Below are 19,393 nucleotides of genomic sequence, written 5' to 3'. Positions count from 1 at the left end.
TTTTCTACAATTGCATTTTATTTTCGTACATTCTAACCACATTCATGAATAACTCCATCTAAAAATACTAGAATTTTGTATATAATCTAACTTTTGTAATTAAACACTATATTTGACTGTTATTATTAACTTTCAATTAAAGAAAGGGAGATAGGTGATTGATATAAAAGTTGGGTTTGTTATAATACTTTAGTCGTTACTGTACAGAAAAAGGAGAAACGGATTAATTAGAGACTGATTTTGTTTGTGCCACAAGCGACTATTGTTAATTATGTTAGTTGCCACTCTTTAAAGGGATTGAGAAGCAGAGAGAATCTAATAACTTATTGCAAAAATGAAAATAATTATTAGCATAACGCTCATAAATAAAGATAACCTTTTTTTGTTGACAATTTTCTCAAATAACTATTTTTAAGTTTTTAGCTGAAAAATAACCCTCAAAAATAAAATGATCAAAATATTTTTTTTATATTAAAAATTATATATATATATATATATATATAAAAAATTTGAAATTCATCCCCAAATTTTTTACTCATTAATTCTAAATGCATTTTAATAAAATCTTTCTGATCATTTTTTTAATACTATTTTTGTAAAAATAAACTAAAAAGGTTATCAAATGAAGTTTTTTCTTTTTTTTGAACAACTGAAAATGAATAAAAGTTATAAACTTTGCGGTCGTTTGGCCGGTGCTATACTGCCTCGGTTGTAGTCGGTGGTGCCCTGTACTCGTGGTCTATTGACACCTATTTATTCGTTGAATTTTTTTTTTTCCAAATTGAAATTCATTCGTAACTCAAGTACGACAGTTCAATACATAAACTGGCATATACAAAACATCCCCAGAGACAAGAGTCCAAAGAACAGGCAGCTAGAATCCACACCGGAGTAGCTTTTGAAAACCAACTTAACAAAGCAAAGCAACAATACATAGCTACACAAAAGCATGCAACAAACCAGTGCAAAAGACCTCCAAGCTAAATAGTAGGTAACAAGAATCTGGATATATCGATGCTGCACTCGGCACGCCACACGATACCATCCACATGTAGAACCCGAAGACTCCGTCACGCCTTCTCAACCCGGATCTATCGCTGCCTCCTATGGCCTGCCAAACGATACCATCCCCACTTCTCAAATTCGTTGAATTTTATACTAGTATTTTTCCTTTTGTCGATAATCATTTTCTTTGGCCTTCTTCAACTTTTTTTTTTGTCAACGGCCTTCTTCAACTTTTAGCTAATATTTGAGTAATCATAAAAAAATAAATATTTCTGAATATCTTTTTCTTCCTTTAAAATCAGTTGAGAGGCGCGTGACTGCCAGTCACCGACTTTTTCGAGTGTGAACTTTCTGACCTATGAGAGTTAAACTAAAAATGTACTTATTACGCATAAAGTACGTCTTTTAGTAAAAAACAGGTACACCGTACATGTACGCTATAAATTCCCGGCAATAAATACAGCCGTTGGGGCGTTACCGAATCGAAAAATGCAAGGAAGGCGTGTGTCTATAGAGTATAGACGAGACCTAAACACCGTGTCGTTTTCTTGGCACCACTTTCCTTTTTCAACGGCCTCTTTTAGCAAACATGTCTGCCGTTTTCGGGACCACATACGGCACTAAGTCGACATGTGTGAAAGTTGAGTAGACGACAAAGGACAAAGAAGCGTAATCGAAACAATCAAACCGAACCCAACGGAAGTATTACGAGGCAAAACTAAACCAAAATGGTTATTAATTATTATTTGAATCAAACCGAACCAAAATCAAAGCGCTTGGTTAAGACAAACAAACAAGCAAGAAAAGATTCTCTCCCGCTCTGTTTTGTTGCATCCGAGAAAAACAGAGCATGTGTTCATGATCTCGAAAGAGTTATTAGTACACAACGATCGACACTTTGACGGTGGATTACATAAAAAAAATCAACAAAAACAACAGTGAGCACCATTCAGAACAAAAACAACAATGCTCTGTTTCAGAAATCAAGAATGCTCTGTTTCAGAAATCAAGAATGCTCTGTTTTTTCTTGTAACCTGGAGGACGAGTTTCTTGGTTTCTTCGAAGTTGGCTCTGAGTTTTTCACCAAACGGCCACAGCTCTTCAGAAACAAGAAGCCTATCGTACAAAGCAGCGATACCTGGATCACCTTTAGCGAACACCATTTCGATTAGATCAGTGGTGACTCTAAAGAAAGGCTAATGCTTGTACATATCCTGAAGCATGTGGAGGTTGTTGACGTCTTTCTCAACCACGTGCTTGATCGCTGCTCCGAATCAAAGCCATACACCATCAATCTGTTGGGAAAGTTAGCGGATAATATTTTCTTCGAGAGGTTAAGATGGAATGTAGACGGTTTTTGTTTGAGATAACCTTCGTATTTTAGGAAAGGGATTTTTCTACTAAAGCTTGTGTTTGGAGATTTCTTGGAGATTTTTAGAACTCTTGCTGAAATGTTTTCTCTCTATTATTTTTCTTGATTCTGGATGATTACAAGAGAACTAAACACCCCTATTTATACTAGTGAGGGGTATGTACAAGCTACTTCTAGAACTTTCTTTTGATCTTATCCTAAACACATTCTACACACTTCTTCTTCTTCTACACAATTCTTCTTCTATACTTCTCCACCTTTTTCTAGATGTTTCTTCTTCTTGGGCTAAGGTTTGATTATGATTTAATTAGTTTTGGGCTTAAGGAGGGAAATCCAACAAATCTCCCCCTTCCCGACTTAGCCCGAAACAGTCGCCATGCCCGTGCCTTTGCAGCAATCTTCAAATTTCTTAAGCGGTAATACCTTGGTCATAAAATCTGACCAGTTTTCATCTGTGTGTACCTTGTTGAGATGTATGAACTTCTCTTCAAGAACTTCTCGGATCCAATGATGCCGAATGTCGATGTGCTTCGAGCGGGAGTGAAACGTTGGGTTCTTTGCTAGGTGAATAGCACTTTGGTTGTCACATAACAAGTTGTACTTGTCTTGCTTCACTCCCAATTCATGTAAGAAGTTCTTCATCCATAGCATCTCTTTGCACGCTTCCGTTGCTGCGATATACTCTGCTTCCGTGGTAGATAAGGCAACACACTTTTGTAGCTTCGACTGCCATGAAACAGCTCCCCCTGCAAAGGTAGTTACAAATCCTGATGTTGATTTTCTTGAATCTTTATCACCAGCCCAATCTGCATCGGTGTAACCGTTCAACACCAATTTTCCATTGCCAAAACATAGACACTTCTTCGTTGTGCCTCGTAGATAGCGTAGGATCCACTTAACTGCTTTCCAATGCTCCTTTCCTGGATTCGCTAGAAAGCGACTCACAACTCCTACAGCATAGGCAATGTCGGGTCTGGTGCACACCATAGCATACATGAGACTTCCCACGGCTGATGCATATGGGGTAGTCTTCATTTCCTCTTTCTCCTTCTCACTTGTTGGACTTTGCTTTGAACTTAGCTTGAAATGTCCACCAAGTGGAGTGCTCACCGGCTTTGCTTTGTGCATGTTAAATCTCTCCAACACCTTTTCAACATATCGTTCTTGGGACAACCATAAAAGCTTCTTTGGTCTATCCCGAGTGATCTTCATTCCAAGAATCTGTCTCGCTTGCCCCAAATCTTTCATCGCAAAACACCTTCCCAAATCTTTCTTCAATGCGGCTATCTTGTTGCGATCTTGGCCAACAATTAACATATCGTCAACATAGAGCAATAATATGAGAAAGTCGCCGCTTTCATACTTCTTTATGAAAACGCAATGATCATTCTTGGTTTTCTTGAAGTTATGATCCACCATGAAGGAGTCAAACTTCTTGTACCATTGTCTTGGGGCTTGCTTGAGGCCGTAAAGACTCTTCTTTAATCGGCACACCAAGTCTTCTTTTCCTGGAACCTTGAATCCTTCAGGTTGCTCCATATAGATCTCCTCCTCGAGTTCACCGTGTAGAAAGGCCGTCTTGACATCGAGTTGTTCAATCTCCAAGTCTAGAACTGCTGCTAGACCAAGAACCACTCGGATAGAGGACATCTTCACTACTGGAGAGAATATTTCTTCAAAATCTATGCCTTTCTTCTGGTTGAATCCTTTCACAACCAATCGGGCTTTGTATCTTGGATTTGAGCTTCTCTCCTCATACTTCAACCTGTACACCCACTTGTTCTTCAAGGCTCTCTTTCCTTTTGGTAGCTTCACCAGCTCGTAAGTGTGATTATCATGCAAGGATTGCATTTCATCTTGCATGGCTTCAACCCACTCATCTTTATGAGTGTCTCCTATGGCCTCTTCATAGCTTTGAGGCTCCCCCTCATCTGTAAGATTGACGTACTCATCTCGATAGTATCTTACAGATGGTCTTGTCTCTCTTCCAGACCTTCTTGGCTCATGTTCTTCCTCTGGCTCCACTTGATCTTCTTCTTCACCTTCATCACCATTCGGATCCATGATGGGATCCCCTTCGCCATCATCTCCAATCACTTGTTCATGATTTTGGGACTTATAAGAATCTTCATTCCTTACAACCCTTAGCTTTGGTTTCTTTAATTTGTTGATGTCTTCGATTGTTTGATCTTCGAAGAAAACAACATCTCTGCTCCGGATAACTTTTCTGTTAACCGGATCCCAAAGCCGATAGCCGAAATCATCTCTTGGTGACCCAAGATAGATGCACTCTTTAGTCTTGGAGTCTAGCTTGGCTCGTTCATCCTTAGGGATATGGACGAACGCTCTGCACCCAAACACCTTCAAATGGTTGTAAGAGATCTTCTTACCCGACCAAACTTCCTCCGGGACATCGCCTTCCAAAGGAACTGATGGTGTGAGATTTATGACGTCCACTGCAGTCTTTATGGCTTCTCCCCAAAATGGCTTGGGTAGTTTAGCGTGAGAGAGCATGCACCGAACTCTTTCTGTGATCGTTCGATTCATTCTTTCAGCTAGCCCATTCAGTTGCGGCGTCTTTGGTGGTGTCTTCTCCATTCTGATTCCATGAGCTTTGCAAAACGCTTCAAAGGGACCTCGATACTCTCCACCATTGTCAGATCGAACACACTTGAGTTTTTGACCCGTACTTCGTTCTGCTTGGGCTACAAACTCCTTGAAAGCATCGAGAACTTGATCTTTTGTTTTCAAAAGATGTATCCACACCTTTCTTGAATGGTCATCAATAAAGGTGACGAAATATGATGCACCTCCATTGGATTTCTCGGACATGGAACATACGTCAGTATGCACAAGATCAAGAATATGCTTTCTTCTCATAGGCGTAGACGATCTTCGGAAAGCGACTCTATGTTGTTTTCCGGCTAAGCAATCATGACATGGTGAGAGAGAGAGACCTTTCATATCGGGAAGAAGTTTCTTGCGAGAAAGTATGTTTAAACCTTTCTCACTTATATGCCCGAGTCTTCGGTGCCATATATCCATGTCATCACTTGCGACATTTACTTCTTCCTTGCAAAGCTTGGCTTGAGTCACATATAATGAGCCTTCTTTACTTCCTCGAGCCATGATCAAACTTCCTTTGGTTAGCTTCCATTTGCCACTGCCAAAGTGGCTATCAAACCGGCATCATCAAGCTTCCCGGTTGATATGAGATTGAGTCGAATGTCGGGAACATGCCTTACATCCTTGAGAACTATCTTACATCCTGTGTTTGATGTAAGAATAACATCCCCCTTTCCAACGATCTTGCTTCTTCCTTGATTTCCCATTTGAACATTACCAAAGTCACCACTTTGGTAGGTTGTGAAGAAGCTTCCATGAGGGGTGACGTGAAAAGAAGCACCAGAATCAACGATCCATGAACTATCATCAGAGCTAAGATTACATTCTCCAATGAGATATAATTCTTCGCTCTGGTCTTCCACAATGGTGGTAGTCTTGTCTTCATGCTTCTTTGTAGGATTGAACCGGTCTGGTTTGATATTACCGGTTTGTTTGTCTTTCTTGAAAAACCGACATTCCGACTTCATGTGACCCGGCTTGCCGCAATAATAGCAGGTAACTCTTGGACGTGACTTGGATCTTCCTCGAGATTGGTCTCGTCCTCTGCTTCTGTTGTGACCACGAGTCTCTTCTCTACCCCGTCTATCAACAATGTTAGCTTCTGAATAAGAGCTCGAACCTCGCTCCTTCCTGCGAACTTCTTCATTTAGAAGGCTATCAGTGACGGTGTCCATGGTAAGCTTTCCCTCCGGTGCTGAATTGCTTAGAGTGACAACTAGTGTGTCCCAACTCTCCGGTAGTGAACTAAGGAGTAAAAGGGCTTGCATTTCGTCTTCAACCTTCATATCAACTTTGTTAAGTTGATTTACGATCCCCTTGAAATTGTTCAAGTGCTCCATCATGCTCTGGCCATCCTTGTACTCTAACTTTACCAACCGTCGAACAAGAAGAGCTTTGTTTCGAGGTGTTTTCTTTTGAATCATGGATTCAAGTTTTGTCCATAATTCAAAAGCATTTGTGTAGGTAGAGACATGTTCAAAGAGAGATCGGTCGACATACTTGCGTATTACGGCAACCGCTTTTCTATTAAGAATCTCCCATGCTTTATCATCCTTTCCTTCCGGCTTATCCTTCATGATGATGGGCTCATGCAAATCTTTGCAATAAAGATGATCTTCCATCATCGGTTTCCAATAAGAGAAGTTGTCCGTCGTGAGCTTGAACATATCACCTTCAAAGGTAACGGTGGCCTCCATCTTCACTTCTTCAAAGATAACCGGTAACTCGGCTCTGATACCAGTTGTTGGGAAAGTTAGCGGATAATATTTTCTTCGAGAGGTTAAGATGGAATGTAGACGGTTTTTGTTTGAGATAACCTTCGTATTTTAGGAAAGGGATTTTTCTACTAAAGCTTGTGTTTGGAGATTTCTTGGAGATTTTTAGAACTCTTGCTGAAATGTTTTCTCTCTATTATTTTTCTTGATTCTGGATGATTACAAGAGAACTAAACACCCCTATTTATACTAGTGAGGGTATGTACAAGCTACTTCTAGAACTTTCTTTTGATCTTATCCTAAACACATTCTACACACTTCTTCTTCTTCTACACAATTCTTCTTCTATACTTCTCCACCTTTTTTCTAGATGTTTCTTCTTCTTGGGCTAAGGTTTGATTATGATTTAATTAGTTTTGGGCTTAAGGAGGGAAATCCAACACAATCTTTTAACGTGTTGACATCACTATCAGATCAGTAAAAGGAGTATACGCAACACTTTAAAATCAACTCTGCGGTCTCCAAATTCGAAGGTAATAACACATTGATGAGCTAAGATTAAGTGACGTGATGGAAACATAGGAAAATAGAAGCTTTAAAATTTAGCTTGCCTTGGAAGTATAAGTATATATTAGCAGAATCTTTCATCAAGAAGTTGCTGTTTTTGTAGATTTGACTGTCCCATGACCATGAGCTCACCCTCTGTTCACACAAGCTCCTCTAGGCCTAAGAAACGTTACAAGTGAGAACAAATGGACGGCTTGTGTTGGTGATAAGCCGATGCACATTGACAAAACTTGCAGGAGAGTGGACTTTGAAGAGTGAAAACATGAACGCCTTTGTAAGTATATATGGACGAATGGGAAAAAATAATGTATAATCAAGGAGAAAATATGAGCCTAAAGAAAGTTAATGAAGAACAAGAGATATAATGCTCAAGAACAAGAGAGAGAGAGAGAGAGAGAGAGAGTAAAGAAGGATTTGTTTTCCTTAATTCATTTAGTTCACAATGTTACAATATTTAAAGACTCAGAAATGGGATACAAATAAAGAGATAAATAATAAAGAATGATGCTGCAAGATGAGCTGAAAGGGACAACACCTCAACAGCTCTTTCTTCCTCTCTCCTAATTTAGAACTCCAACTTGTTTCTGATCTTTCCAACGGTCTGGTTGACTTGTTTATGTCAATACTCCCCCTCAAGCTTAACCATAAGATATGGTTGAGCTTGAAACCCATGAAAACATCCCTCATTAAAAACTCTTGTGTGAAAAACCCAATGGGACAAAAACACACAAGAGGAAAAAGAGTAGATGCTTCATGGCTTAAGAGGATCATGATCTAGGTAAGTCTATGAGTCCCAATCTTGGATGGATGAACTCACAGACTTTGGTGCTTGCTCCTTTAGTGAAAATATCAGCTAGCTGGTCTTCACTTCTAGTGTAGCAAGGTAGAATGATCTTCTGCTCCACAGCTTGTCTAACCTTGTGACAATCCACTTCAATATGCTTTGTCCTCTCATGAAACACTGAGTTTGAAGCTATATGAATGGCTGCTTGGTTATCACAGTGCATTGTAATTGGTGTTGTTGTCTCTATGCCCAAGTCCCTTAGCAAGTTTCTGATCCAAATGAGCTCGCTAGTCAGCTTCCTCATTGCTCTGTATTCTGCCTCAGCACTTGAACATGATACCACCTTCTGCTTCTTGCTCTTCCAAGTAACCAGATTGCCTCCTATAAAGGTGCAATAACCAGTAGTAGACCTCCTATCCACTCTATCTCCAGCCCAATCTGCATCACAATATCCTACAATCTCAGTGCTCTTGTTGCAACCCATCCAAACACCTTGACCAGGAGCCTCCCTTAGATATCTCATGATCCTCTCCACCATATTCCAATGGTGAACCTTTGGTGCTTGCATATACTGGCTGACTTGATTCACAGCAAAGCAGATGTCTGGTCTTGTAATGGTGAGATAGATCAGCTTCCCAACCATTCTTCTATAGAGCTTAAAGTCGCCAAAAAGAGTGTCCTCAATCTCCCCCTCACGCAAGACTTTGTAACCCTCTTCAAGTGGTGTCTTAGCTACTCTTGCTCCAAGCTTTCCTGTCTCATTTAAAAGATCAAGTGTGTACTTTCTTTGAGATAAGAAAAGCCCCTCTTTAGAGCGACATATTTCTATCCCTAGAAAGTACTTTAGCTCACCCAAATCTTTAATATCAAAGCTAGATTTAAGAAAAGCTTTAGTAGAGATGATACCTTCCTTGTTGCTTCCTGTGATGATGATATCATCCACATAGATTAGAATCACCACAATTCCTTGCTTGCTTGTGAGGGTGAATAGAGTATGATCAGCTTCTGATTTTACAAACCCTCTTCCATTGAGAGTTATACTCAGTTTGTGATACCAGGCTCTTGGTGATTGTTTTAAACCATAGATGGCCTTCTTTAATCTTAGGACATTTCCTGGCTTGACCATGTCTTCCATACCAGGTGGTGGTCTCATGTAAACCTCATCCTCTAGCTCTCCTTGTAGAAAAGCATTCTTAACATCCATCTGCCATAAATCCCATTCCAAGTTCACAGCCAAGGAGAGAACAATCCTTATAGTGTGGAGCTTAGCTACTGGTGCAAAGGTATCCAGATAGTCTTCTCCATAGATTTGTGTGTATCCTCTTGCAACTAGCCTTGTCTTTCTCCTTTCTGGCTTTCCATTTGCCAAGTACTTGATGGTGAAGAGTAGGCGACTGGTGACTGCTTTCTTTCCTTTCGGAAGCTCAGTTTCATACCAAGTATCATTTTTTATCATGGCTCCAACTTCATCTCCAACAGACTCTCTCCACTCATCATCCTCCATAGCTTCTTCATAAGTCTTTGGAACATATTCTTGATCCAGGTTGGTGATGAAAGCTATATGCTCTTGAGGATAGCTTGCAAATGAGCAGGTTGCTTGGATAGGATGAGCCACTGCATTACTGTTGAAGTATACTCTGGTGTCGACCCACTTGGATGGTTTCCTCACTCTAATACTTCTCCTCAATGGTTGAATCTGCTCTTCTACCACTGCTTCTTCCTGTCCTTGATCACCATCATACTGATCTCTACTAGACTGATCAGATTCAGCTCCATCTTGATCATGAACTGATGCTGAATCATCTTCTGGTGTTTCTGGTGTTGATTCATGCTCATTGCCCCCCTCATGATCAGGATGGACTGGCTCAACAACCGGTACTGCTTCTTCATTGGTTACATCCACTGGTGTTGATGGAGAGGTTCTAGGCGCCTCACTGCTCTGAGGTTTACTGATTCCTAAACTTTCCAGGATGATCTTCAGGTTGTTTTCTCTATCAGATGGTCCATGTGAAAGATCCCTAAGGTTTTCCCAGCTCTTCTCATCATAGTACCCCTTTGATTCCACAAACTTGACATCCCTTGAGACCATTACCCTTCTTGAGTCTGGCAGGTAACACTTGTATCCTTTATGTGTGTGAGAGTATCCTATGAACATAGCTTTGATACTCTTGGGATCAAGCTTGGTCCTTTGCTCACCTGGTAGCAACACATAGCACACACACCCAAACACACGCAAGTGATCAATAGGAGGCTTAGTTTTGTTCAATACCTGAAATGGAGAGGCATCTTTGAGAACTTTTGGTTGGGATTCTATTGATGAGATAGCATGCAGAAACCACAGCATCTCCCCAAAATCTTTTTGGAACATTGGTGTGAAACATCATGCTTCTTGCAACTTCCATAAGATGGCGATTTTTTCCTCTCAGCCACTCCATTTTGTTGTGGTGTGTATGGACAGCTTGTCTGGTGAATAATTCCATGTTTTGCTAAGTGTTGTTTGAAGGCATTGCTAGTGTATTCTCCCCCATTATCAGACCTAAAAATTTTGATCTTGGAATTGAAATGGTTAGTTACATAGTTTTGGAAGTTAATAAAAGCTTCTAAAACTCTATCTTTACTTTGAATCAATGTGAGCCAAGTATATTTTGATTTCTCATCTATGAATATCACAAAATATTTATGGTTTTCTCTAGAAACACAAGGTGCAGTCCAAACATCAGAGTGAACTAGATCAAAACAATTCTCATAAATAGTCATAGATGAAGGAAAAACAGATTTATGATGTTTACCAAGAATACAAGCCTCACAAGTTTCATTTTTAAGAGATAGATTAGGTAACATCAGTTGCAAAGCATGAAAATGAGGGTGGCCTAATCTAGCATGCCATAACACATCATTAGCTAAAACAGAAGTAGAATTAAATGCATAAGTAGAATCTGATCTAAGCTTGGTATCGTCAAGGAAATACAGCTCTCCCTTGCTCACACCTTTGCCTAGCATCTTACTTGTTTCAATATCCTGAAAGCACACATCATTAGGACTAAAAATAATATTGCAATTTAAATCATTAGTGGCTCTTTTCACAGATAAAAGATTAGAAGTAAAGGTAGGCATATAAAAAGCTTGAGATTCTTTATCAAACAGATTCAGATTTCCTACTCCTTTAATTGGGATTCTATCACCATTTGCAATCACAACACTTCCTAGAGCTGGTTTAATATCACTAATAAGTCTAGCATCTCTAATCATGTGATGAGAAGCTCCTGAATCAATGATCATTGGCCTAGCAGTGTGTGATTCATTATGAATAGAATTTAAAACATTAATACTTTGGTTACCAGAATTTGCATTGAGAGCCTTGATCAAGGCTTCAATGTCTGACTTCCTGATGAATGCATCCTCATGAGATGGCTGAGTCATGGCATGAGAGTTGGAGGCACCAGTGTGGGTTGTAGAGACCAAGGCTCTCCCATCATCTCTCATGTGTATGTAGCTTGGTGATGGATGCTCCTGAGCTCTTGCTTCATGGGCTCTGGCCTGGTTGTATTTGTTGGCTGAGGCTGGCCTGAGATGAGGATGAAGGATCCAGCAGTTGGTTTTAGAGTGTCCTTGCTTCTTGCAATGTTCACAAGTCACTGTTTTGTCTCCTCCTCCCCTTGGCTTGAAGTAAGCTTTGTTAGCTGATGCACTTTCCATCTTCTCAGCCTTGTGCCCCATAGAAAGGCCTCCTTTGCCACTTCCAAAAAAACCATCTGAGCCTATCTCCTTTTGAAGTTGAGCACACACTTCATCATAGCATGGAAGCTCCTTGTCTCTCAATATATGTTTCACCACATCATTGAAGTTTGGGCTGAGTGTGAGAAGCAGTCCAAAAGTCTTGTCTTGCTCACGCCTGGCTTCTAGTGTGTCAGGATCATTGGTGCTTGGCCTTAGCATCTCTAGCTCAGACCACAGCTGACTATACTTCCCAAGATGCTTGGTGAAGTCTTCTTCTTCTTGCTGCAAGTTGTTGATGGCTCTCTTCACTTCAAAGATTCTGGTGAGATTTGAAGTGTTGCCATACACCTTATGTAAAGTATCCCACAACTGTTTTGTGGTGGTACAGTGTGAGTAAGAGTCCATAAGAGGACCATCAAGAGAGCTTTGCAAGGTAGACAGCACCATGAGATCTTCCTGAACCCATTTGCCTTCATCTACCACTACAACCTCCTTGCCATCTTCTCCTTGGGTGATTTGTTTTGGAGCTGAACCTGAAGAGACATGCTCCCAAAGACCTCTACCTCCAAGGGCTGTCCTGGCCATCCTAGACCAGGTAATATAGTTTCCTGGTCCCTTGAGTGTGACTGGAATGTGAATTGCTCTGTACTGCTCCATTTCTCTCAAGAATATTTTGAAATTTCAAACTGGATTTGAGAGAAATTAGTTCTGGAACTGAGAGATCTCAAGCTTAGAAACAAGATAAACTCTCAAGAAATAAGATTAGAGACAGAACAGAGTGAGCACATCCAAGAAATTTGAAGAAAATACTCAAGAAAACTCAAGAACTCAGATTTATTATCCACTGGATAAAAAAAATCTGTAGAGAAATTTGTGAAATAAAATAGAGAATCAAGAGAAATGAAGTAACAGAGTGAGTTTTGCGGAAGTGTTTGAGGTAATCTGGAGCTTAAGGCTCTGATACCAAGAAAGTTAATGAAGAACAAGAGATATAATGCTCAAGAACAAGAGAGAGATAGAGAGAGAGAGAGAGAGAGAGAGAGAGAGAGAGAGAGAGAGAGAGAGAGAGAGAGAGAGAGAGAGAGAGAGAGAGAGAGAGAGAGAGAGAGAGAGAGAGAGAGAGAGAGAGAGAGAGAGAGAAAGAGTAAAGAATGATTTGTTTTTCTTAATTCATTTAGTTCACAATGTTACAATATTTAAAGACTCAGAAATGGGATACAAATAAAGAGATAAATAATAAAGAATGATGCTGCAAGATGAGCTGAAAGGGACAACACCTCAACAGCTCTTTCTTCCTCTCTCCTAATTTAGAACTCCAACTTGTTTCTGATCTTTCCAACGGTCTGGTTGACTTGTTTATGTCAATACCTTCTCATCAAGCAGAAGCATGTCAACTCCCTCCCTCTTTGCTTCACGTCCCGAGGTACCCAGAAACGCATAAGAGGCGTTACCACTGCCTGAGAACAACGACTGGACTTCAAATCAGTAATAAATATATGGGATGGTACTATTGTTGCAGGTTGTCTTTGTAAGGAAGCAGAAGGGTCGAATCAGGTAACGCTGTGAGATTCTGAGTTTGCTGCATCTCTATTTATAGTGGAACAAATTAGGGTTTAGCTATAGAGGTTAGGAAAGGGGTAATAACATTCAACGTCATGGTAGAGCTTAAATGAGATAATTAATGGTGAATCGTAGTGAGACCATCTCCAATACTACACTATAATTTTCTCTATATTTCACTCTAAAATAGAGTAAATTATAGAGTTGGATTTGCTCCAATGGTTCACTCTATAATAGAGTAACTCTATTATAGAGTGAAATATAGAATATTTTTGTTTTTTCACTCTATATTTGGAGTAAAAAAATAAGATTACTCTATATTTCACTCTATTATAGAGTAACTCTATTATAGAGTGAACCATTGGAGCAAATTCAACTCTATAATAGAGTTACTCTATTTTAGTGTAAATTATAGAGAAAAAATAGAGTCCCCTTGGAGATGCTCTGATTTAAAGTTTCAATACGGAAAAAGCGTTAAGCAGAGCCAGTGGAATATAGGTGAATCGAAAGGTCGACCACCGTCGAATAAAGAGACATGTTATTTGGGCTTTTTATTCAAAAGAAAGACCGGGCCTTGTCATCTCAACACAAACATAAACGGCCCAAATAGTCATCAAGAAAAACTGCTCATGGAAATAGGAGATGGACACGTGTAAAGATCTCTTTTTCCTATTTTCTTAGGTGGCAAGAGGAGAATAGAATAAAGCTCTACTTTATATTAATAGATAGATAGATAGATAGATAGATAGATAGATAGATAAATAGATAGATAGATAGATAGCTAGATAGATAGATAGATAGATTTTATTAATTTAAAACATGTCTAACTTTTAGTTACCTTCTTCGCATATCATTTATCAAAGCAGAGAAACCAATGTTCAGATACGGTTAGAGCCAACACAATAATTGTCCTTTTGGAACATCCAAATAAAATTGAAACTATAAAGAGAAGATTAGCATGGATGAAACCAGTGTTCTTCGAATTTTCGTTTTCTGAAGTTGTAGTTATGTCTTGGATGAACATCCGCAACATAACTTAGATATATCTTTTCATGAATGTTAATCGAGTGTCAAACTCAGTTCTGTCTTTGAAAACTTAAAACTCTAATTTCAGTTTTTTTTGGGTTCAATCGTGCATGTTCTTGTTCGAAGTATCACTTCATGAGTTTTTATACTTTAATTCAAGGATTGATTTTGCAGAATATACCGGCGAAATTGACGGCGTTCTTTGGTGCAACTCTGATGATTGGGAACATAATTCCCAATTATTTGTTAGATTTGCTCACAAAATTGAATTTTTGTTTAACAAGATTTTACATATCTATTTAACCTGATACCTGTTTAGTTATATATATATGCTACACTATTGTTCATATTTGCAAATTACAATGTGTCAGGTGGTCTTGCGCTAGTTCGGTTTTGATGGAATATAATATGTACAACCCAACCCGATCTGCTCATTGCCTGCGGTGTTGCAGTTCCCATGGTCGGAGATAAGCCTTTTAACTTGTGCGTACATCCAAACTAGTCTAGACATAAATGTTCTGAAGCAAGTGTTTGCGGTTGAACTTTGCTGTTTTGACCCTATCCATCATGATTGACACACATAGATTAATATATATCGTATATGTTAATACCCAACTTTTTTCAAATATTTTCCCCAAAAGAACATACCAAAAGAATATGGAATTTGTGGAAATTAAAATAAATGGAATGATAGGAATGAAATACAACAAAAAATGGAATGAATTCATTCCATTCATTCATGATCAAATTTGTTATGAAATAATCTTCTTTGTATTTTTTCTATTTATTTTTAGAATTGATGGAATGAGTATTCCATTCCATTTATGTCAAATGGTAATTTTTTTTATAGAATTAATGGAATAAACCATTCCACATCATTTCATTCCAAAAATTTACAATTGAGTTGCAGCCTATGTAGATAACATTCAATCAACCGAATCAAATGAAACATTCTAACAAATCCAATCAAAATATGTTTTACAAAAATTATCTACCTAAATTATTGATAGAATCGTAAAGTTGTTGATAATAGTTTTTATAAAATGGATCTCAAATATTAATTATGCATTTGTGTATCATGAATCCAACACACAAAAGATGACATCTATTGAGCTTCTTAATCTTCGTACTCATAACCTAATCTTATCCACCACCACATCCGCCGCCTCCGCCACCGCCACCATCGTGATGTCCTCCTCCACAGCCACCACCGCCACCACCGTGATGTCCCCCTCCACCACCGTATCCTTGATTGCTAGAAACGGAGGCTGTGACTGACGCAGCCGAGAGAAACATGAGACCACCACCAATACCATTGCTTCTTGTCTGTTTCATCTTACAGCCGTGATGTGCGGAACTAGAGACGGGAGGGAGAGATGCAGCCGCTGGATAAAACGTGAATCCACCAGCATCTCTGCTTTTCTGGTTGATGGGCTCGTTAGTGACTGTCAGGATAATAGTCAAAACAAAGATTCCACTACAAACTATCAAAATGATACCACGGGTTTCCATGATCGGTCTCTCTCTCTATGTTCTGTTTTTTTTTTTTTAAGATTGTATTTATAATCGAAAAATATCAAAGTCCTAACATGGTAATAATGTAGGCATCAAGTTGTAGATTGAATTTTGTATTTGTTTTTTTTTCAAGAAACCATGATATTATCCAGTAAAAGGTGGACAAATAAATTTCAAACTTAGGCAAAATTTCAAAATTGTTCCAAATTTTAGCCAAAAAAGATCATTATTATTTTACCAGTTATTATTTTTTTATTAATTAAACTAAACAAATATCATACCATATTTCTGTGGTTTTACTTTTAACTTACGAGTTGCCCTTTTTCTTCCTTTTTGTGTGCAAATAATGCTATTATTTTTTCAAAAATAAAATAAAATAAATGCTATTATCATTATAAATTCTTTTTGTCATTATAAATATTCAGGTAAATATAATTCCTTTTGTTTCAAACAAAAAATGTTCTGCTTAGTTTTACTTACTTGCATTTATTATCAATAATTTTTTCTGTTATTTATCAATTTTTAATTTTTTTATCTTGAATTTTTAATGTTTTTAAGATTATGTTTTAGAATTTTCACACTTTTTAATAAAACATATTAAAACTTAGCTATAAATGCATAGTTTTTTGTAATTTTATATTTTTTATATTTTTAAACCAATAACATTTTAAAAATGCAATTTAAGTTCTTGAACTTCACAATTTTTCAGTTGACAAAAATTACAGTGGAAGTATAAAATATGTGTATTTTTGAAACAAAAATTTTCTCTAGAATATGATTTTTTTAGAAACGGATGGAGTATAAAGAATGAAAAGTAGAAAGTTTTTTTTATGTCAACCGAAATATAGAAAGTTAGGGTTAACTTCAATCACCTTTGTTTTTTTTTTTGGTAGGAAACTGGGAGCAAGCTCCCAATATTTATTCAAACTTAAACTTCAGTCTACACATGAGTTAGTCGTGGCCGGGGAGGTCCAACAACATCCTCTTGCAATACATCAACAACCTCAATAGGTGCATTATCTAATCTATGAAAACCAAACGGAAGAGAAAATACAAGGTTAGCTAACCCATCAGCTAAGCGGTTTGCTTCCCTATACACATGAACAATACGGACTAACCAGTCCCTCGATATAAAGCCATGGCACAGCCGTACCAGGAAAGACAGCGGATGCATATCCCCAATCCCTGTCGTAAGAAACTCCACCACCACCTTCGAATCAACTTCTACCTCCAGTCTCCTAATCCCTTTCTCCCAAGCAACCACAAGACCAAAATATACTCCCCATAGTTCCACCAACGGAGCTCCACATCGTCCTATGTTTACAGCAAAGCCACTACACCACTCACCTTCCTCTTTCCGCATTACTTCCCCCGCAGCTGCTGGCCCCGGGTTTCCATGTGAAGCCCCATCTGTGTTCATCTTCATCCACCCCTCCAGAGGGGCAGTCCATCTCACCAGTATTTCGGTCATGTTTCTCACGTTACCACGCCCTCTCTCGATCTAATTTGCTACTATCACTTCCTTACTTAAGTTCCGTAAGAAACCTACTCTGTCCCTCCAGAATCACTAGGCCTGGGCGTTTTATACTATACCCGAAGCCCATAGTGTAGCCCGAACCAAAGTATCGGTTTTGGACCGGTAGCGGAACCAAGGAAATAACCAATTGGACTTTGCAGCCCACACATTTCGGCTATGGGTCGGGTCGGTTTCAACCCGAAGTCAAGACAGGTTAACCAAACATACCGAGAATTTTATATACGTGTCTCATATATACATACATTCATTTACACATATACACAAAACAAAAACTCTTCGTTGAACACGTGAGCCGTGAGGCGTGGCCGACGAATTCTAGTTCCCAAAACAAAAACTCTTCGATTATTGATCATCATCATTAACAATCTCAAACTGGCCACTATAAATGAATTACCCTCTCCATCTTCTTCTTCGCACGAGCAATCGAGAATCCAATCGGAGGTATCTCTCTCTTTTTTCAATTCTTCTTCTTCTTCTATTTTTTTTTCAGTTCTTTGTTGAATTAACTCGAATCGATTATGATTTTGGTTCGTAATAGTTACGAACATATGTTTTACAGATTTGTTATTGACCAACAAACCCAAAACAAAAATGATGCCGGAAACATTCAAGCACTGATACTACCGACATGAGGAAGGAAACAGAGAGGGCTAGTGGAGCGACAAGCAAAGTGAAGCGTATTCTCCCTACAAGATCCGACGTTTGGCACCATTACACGAGGACTACAGAAGATCGAAACAAGTGTGTATGCAACTACTGTCAGAACACATTTTCGTGTCTCACAAGCTCAGGGACATCCAATCTAAGGAGCCATCTTGAGAAATGTAAGAGCCATCTTGCTTGGTCGGCTGGACAAAACGATCAGCAGCAAAACATTGATGATGAAGGGAAACTCAAGAAGGCAAAGTTGACTGACACTCAGTTGAGAGAAGCGACAAATCAGATGGTTGTCATAGGACAATTGCCGTTATCATTTGTTGAAAGCATAGCATGGAAACATTTTTGTCTCAAGGTTAGTAATGTCTTGCTTGTAAATTGTGACTAATGTCTTCAATTTTCATGTTTAATTGTAACTAACGTCTTCTCTTTTCTATGTTGTAGGTTAAATTTGGGTACACTCCTCATTCAAGAAGAACTGCGACTAAGGACATTATCAAGATATATGTGGAAACGAAAGATGCTCTCAAGAAATGATTCTTGTGTAGTAATCAAAGAGTGTCTTTGACAACGGATATTTGGGATTCTCCAACTACAGGTAATCATTTATACATTTGACATCTTTTGATTCTTTTATACATACTAGAAAGCTGATCATGGGGTTCTTAATGTACAATGTTATAGGTGCGAGTTATATGGTCATCACAGTTCACTACACTGGTGCTTCTTGGCAGCTAAAGAAGCTGATCATAGGGTTCAAACACATCACGGATTACAAAGGTCAGACTATAGCAAATGTTCTTCTAGAGTGCTTGTCTGAATGGGGAATAATAAATTTCTTTTGCATAACCGTGGATAATGCTACTGCCAATAGTTCAGCTTTGAGGAAGTTTCAGAGTAGTTTTGCTTTAGGTTCTGATCAGACTTTTGTGTTAGATGGAGAGTTTTTACACATGAAATGTAGTGCCCATATCATTAACTTGATAGTTAGGGATGTAATGGCTGAAATAGATCAGAATGTGGTTTATATCCGCAATGATATTTCCTATGTTAGATCGCATACTAACAGGTTGAGATCTTTTGAGCTAAAAGTCGACTCTGGTAAGATTACAAGGGGGAGCCTACTGTTGGATGTCAAGACACAGTGGAATTCAACCTATCTAATGTTGACAACTTCTATAAAGTTCAAGGTGGCTTTCGATAAGATGGAAGCAGAAGACAAGCTCTACAACGATCATTTCAACGAGTTTGAAAATGGAGAAAAAAGGGTAGGACCTCCTCAGCTAAAGGATTGGAATGCTGTTGAGAAGTTG

General features: G+C 38.7%; 1 protein-coding gene across 1 annotated transcript; it reads right to left on the bottom strand.

Annotated features, from left to right (window-relative positions):
• Positions 1-15,514: 15,514 nt before the first annotated feature.
• On the bottom strand, positions 15,515-15,883 carry LOC106453731 (glycine-rich protein 23-like). The gene has a single exon (XM_013895947.1). The coding sequence runs from the start codon at positions 15,881-15,883 to the stop codon at positions 15,515-15,517; it is 369 nt and encodes a 122-aa protein (XP_013751401.1).
• Between the last annotated feature and the right edge of the window lie 3,510 nt (positions 15,884-19,393).

Source organism: Brassica napus, unplaced genomic scaffold (genome assembly GCF_020379485.1).
Source record: "Brassica napus cultivar Da-Ae unplaced genomic scaffold, Da-Ae ScsIHWf_1506;HRSCAF=2102, whole genome shotgun sequence".
Taxonomy (NCBI): domain Eukaryota; kingdom Viridiplantae; phylum Streptophyta; class Magnoliopsida; order Brassicales; family Brassicaceae; genus Brassica; species Brassica napus.
Note: the sequence above shows the minus strand (reverse complement) of the source record. Positions and strands in the feature narration are given on the sequence as shown.

Excerpts from the sequence above, each read along its gene's own strand:
- LOC106453731 (XM_013895947.1), bottom strand. The coding sequence starts at position 15,883 with ATGGAAACCCGTGGTATCATTTTGATAGTTTGTAGTGGAATCTTTGTT.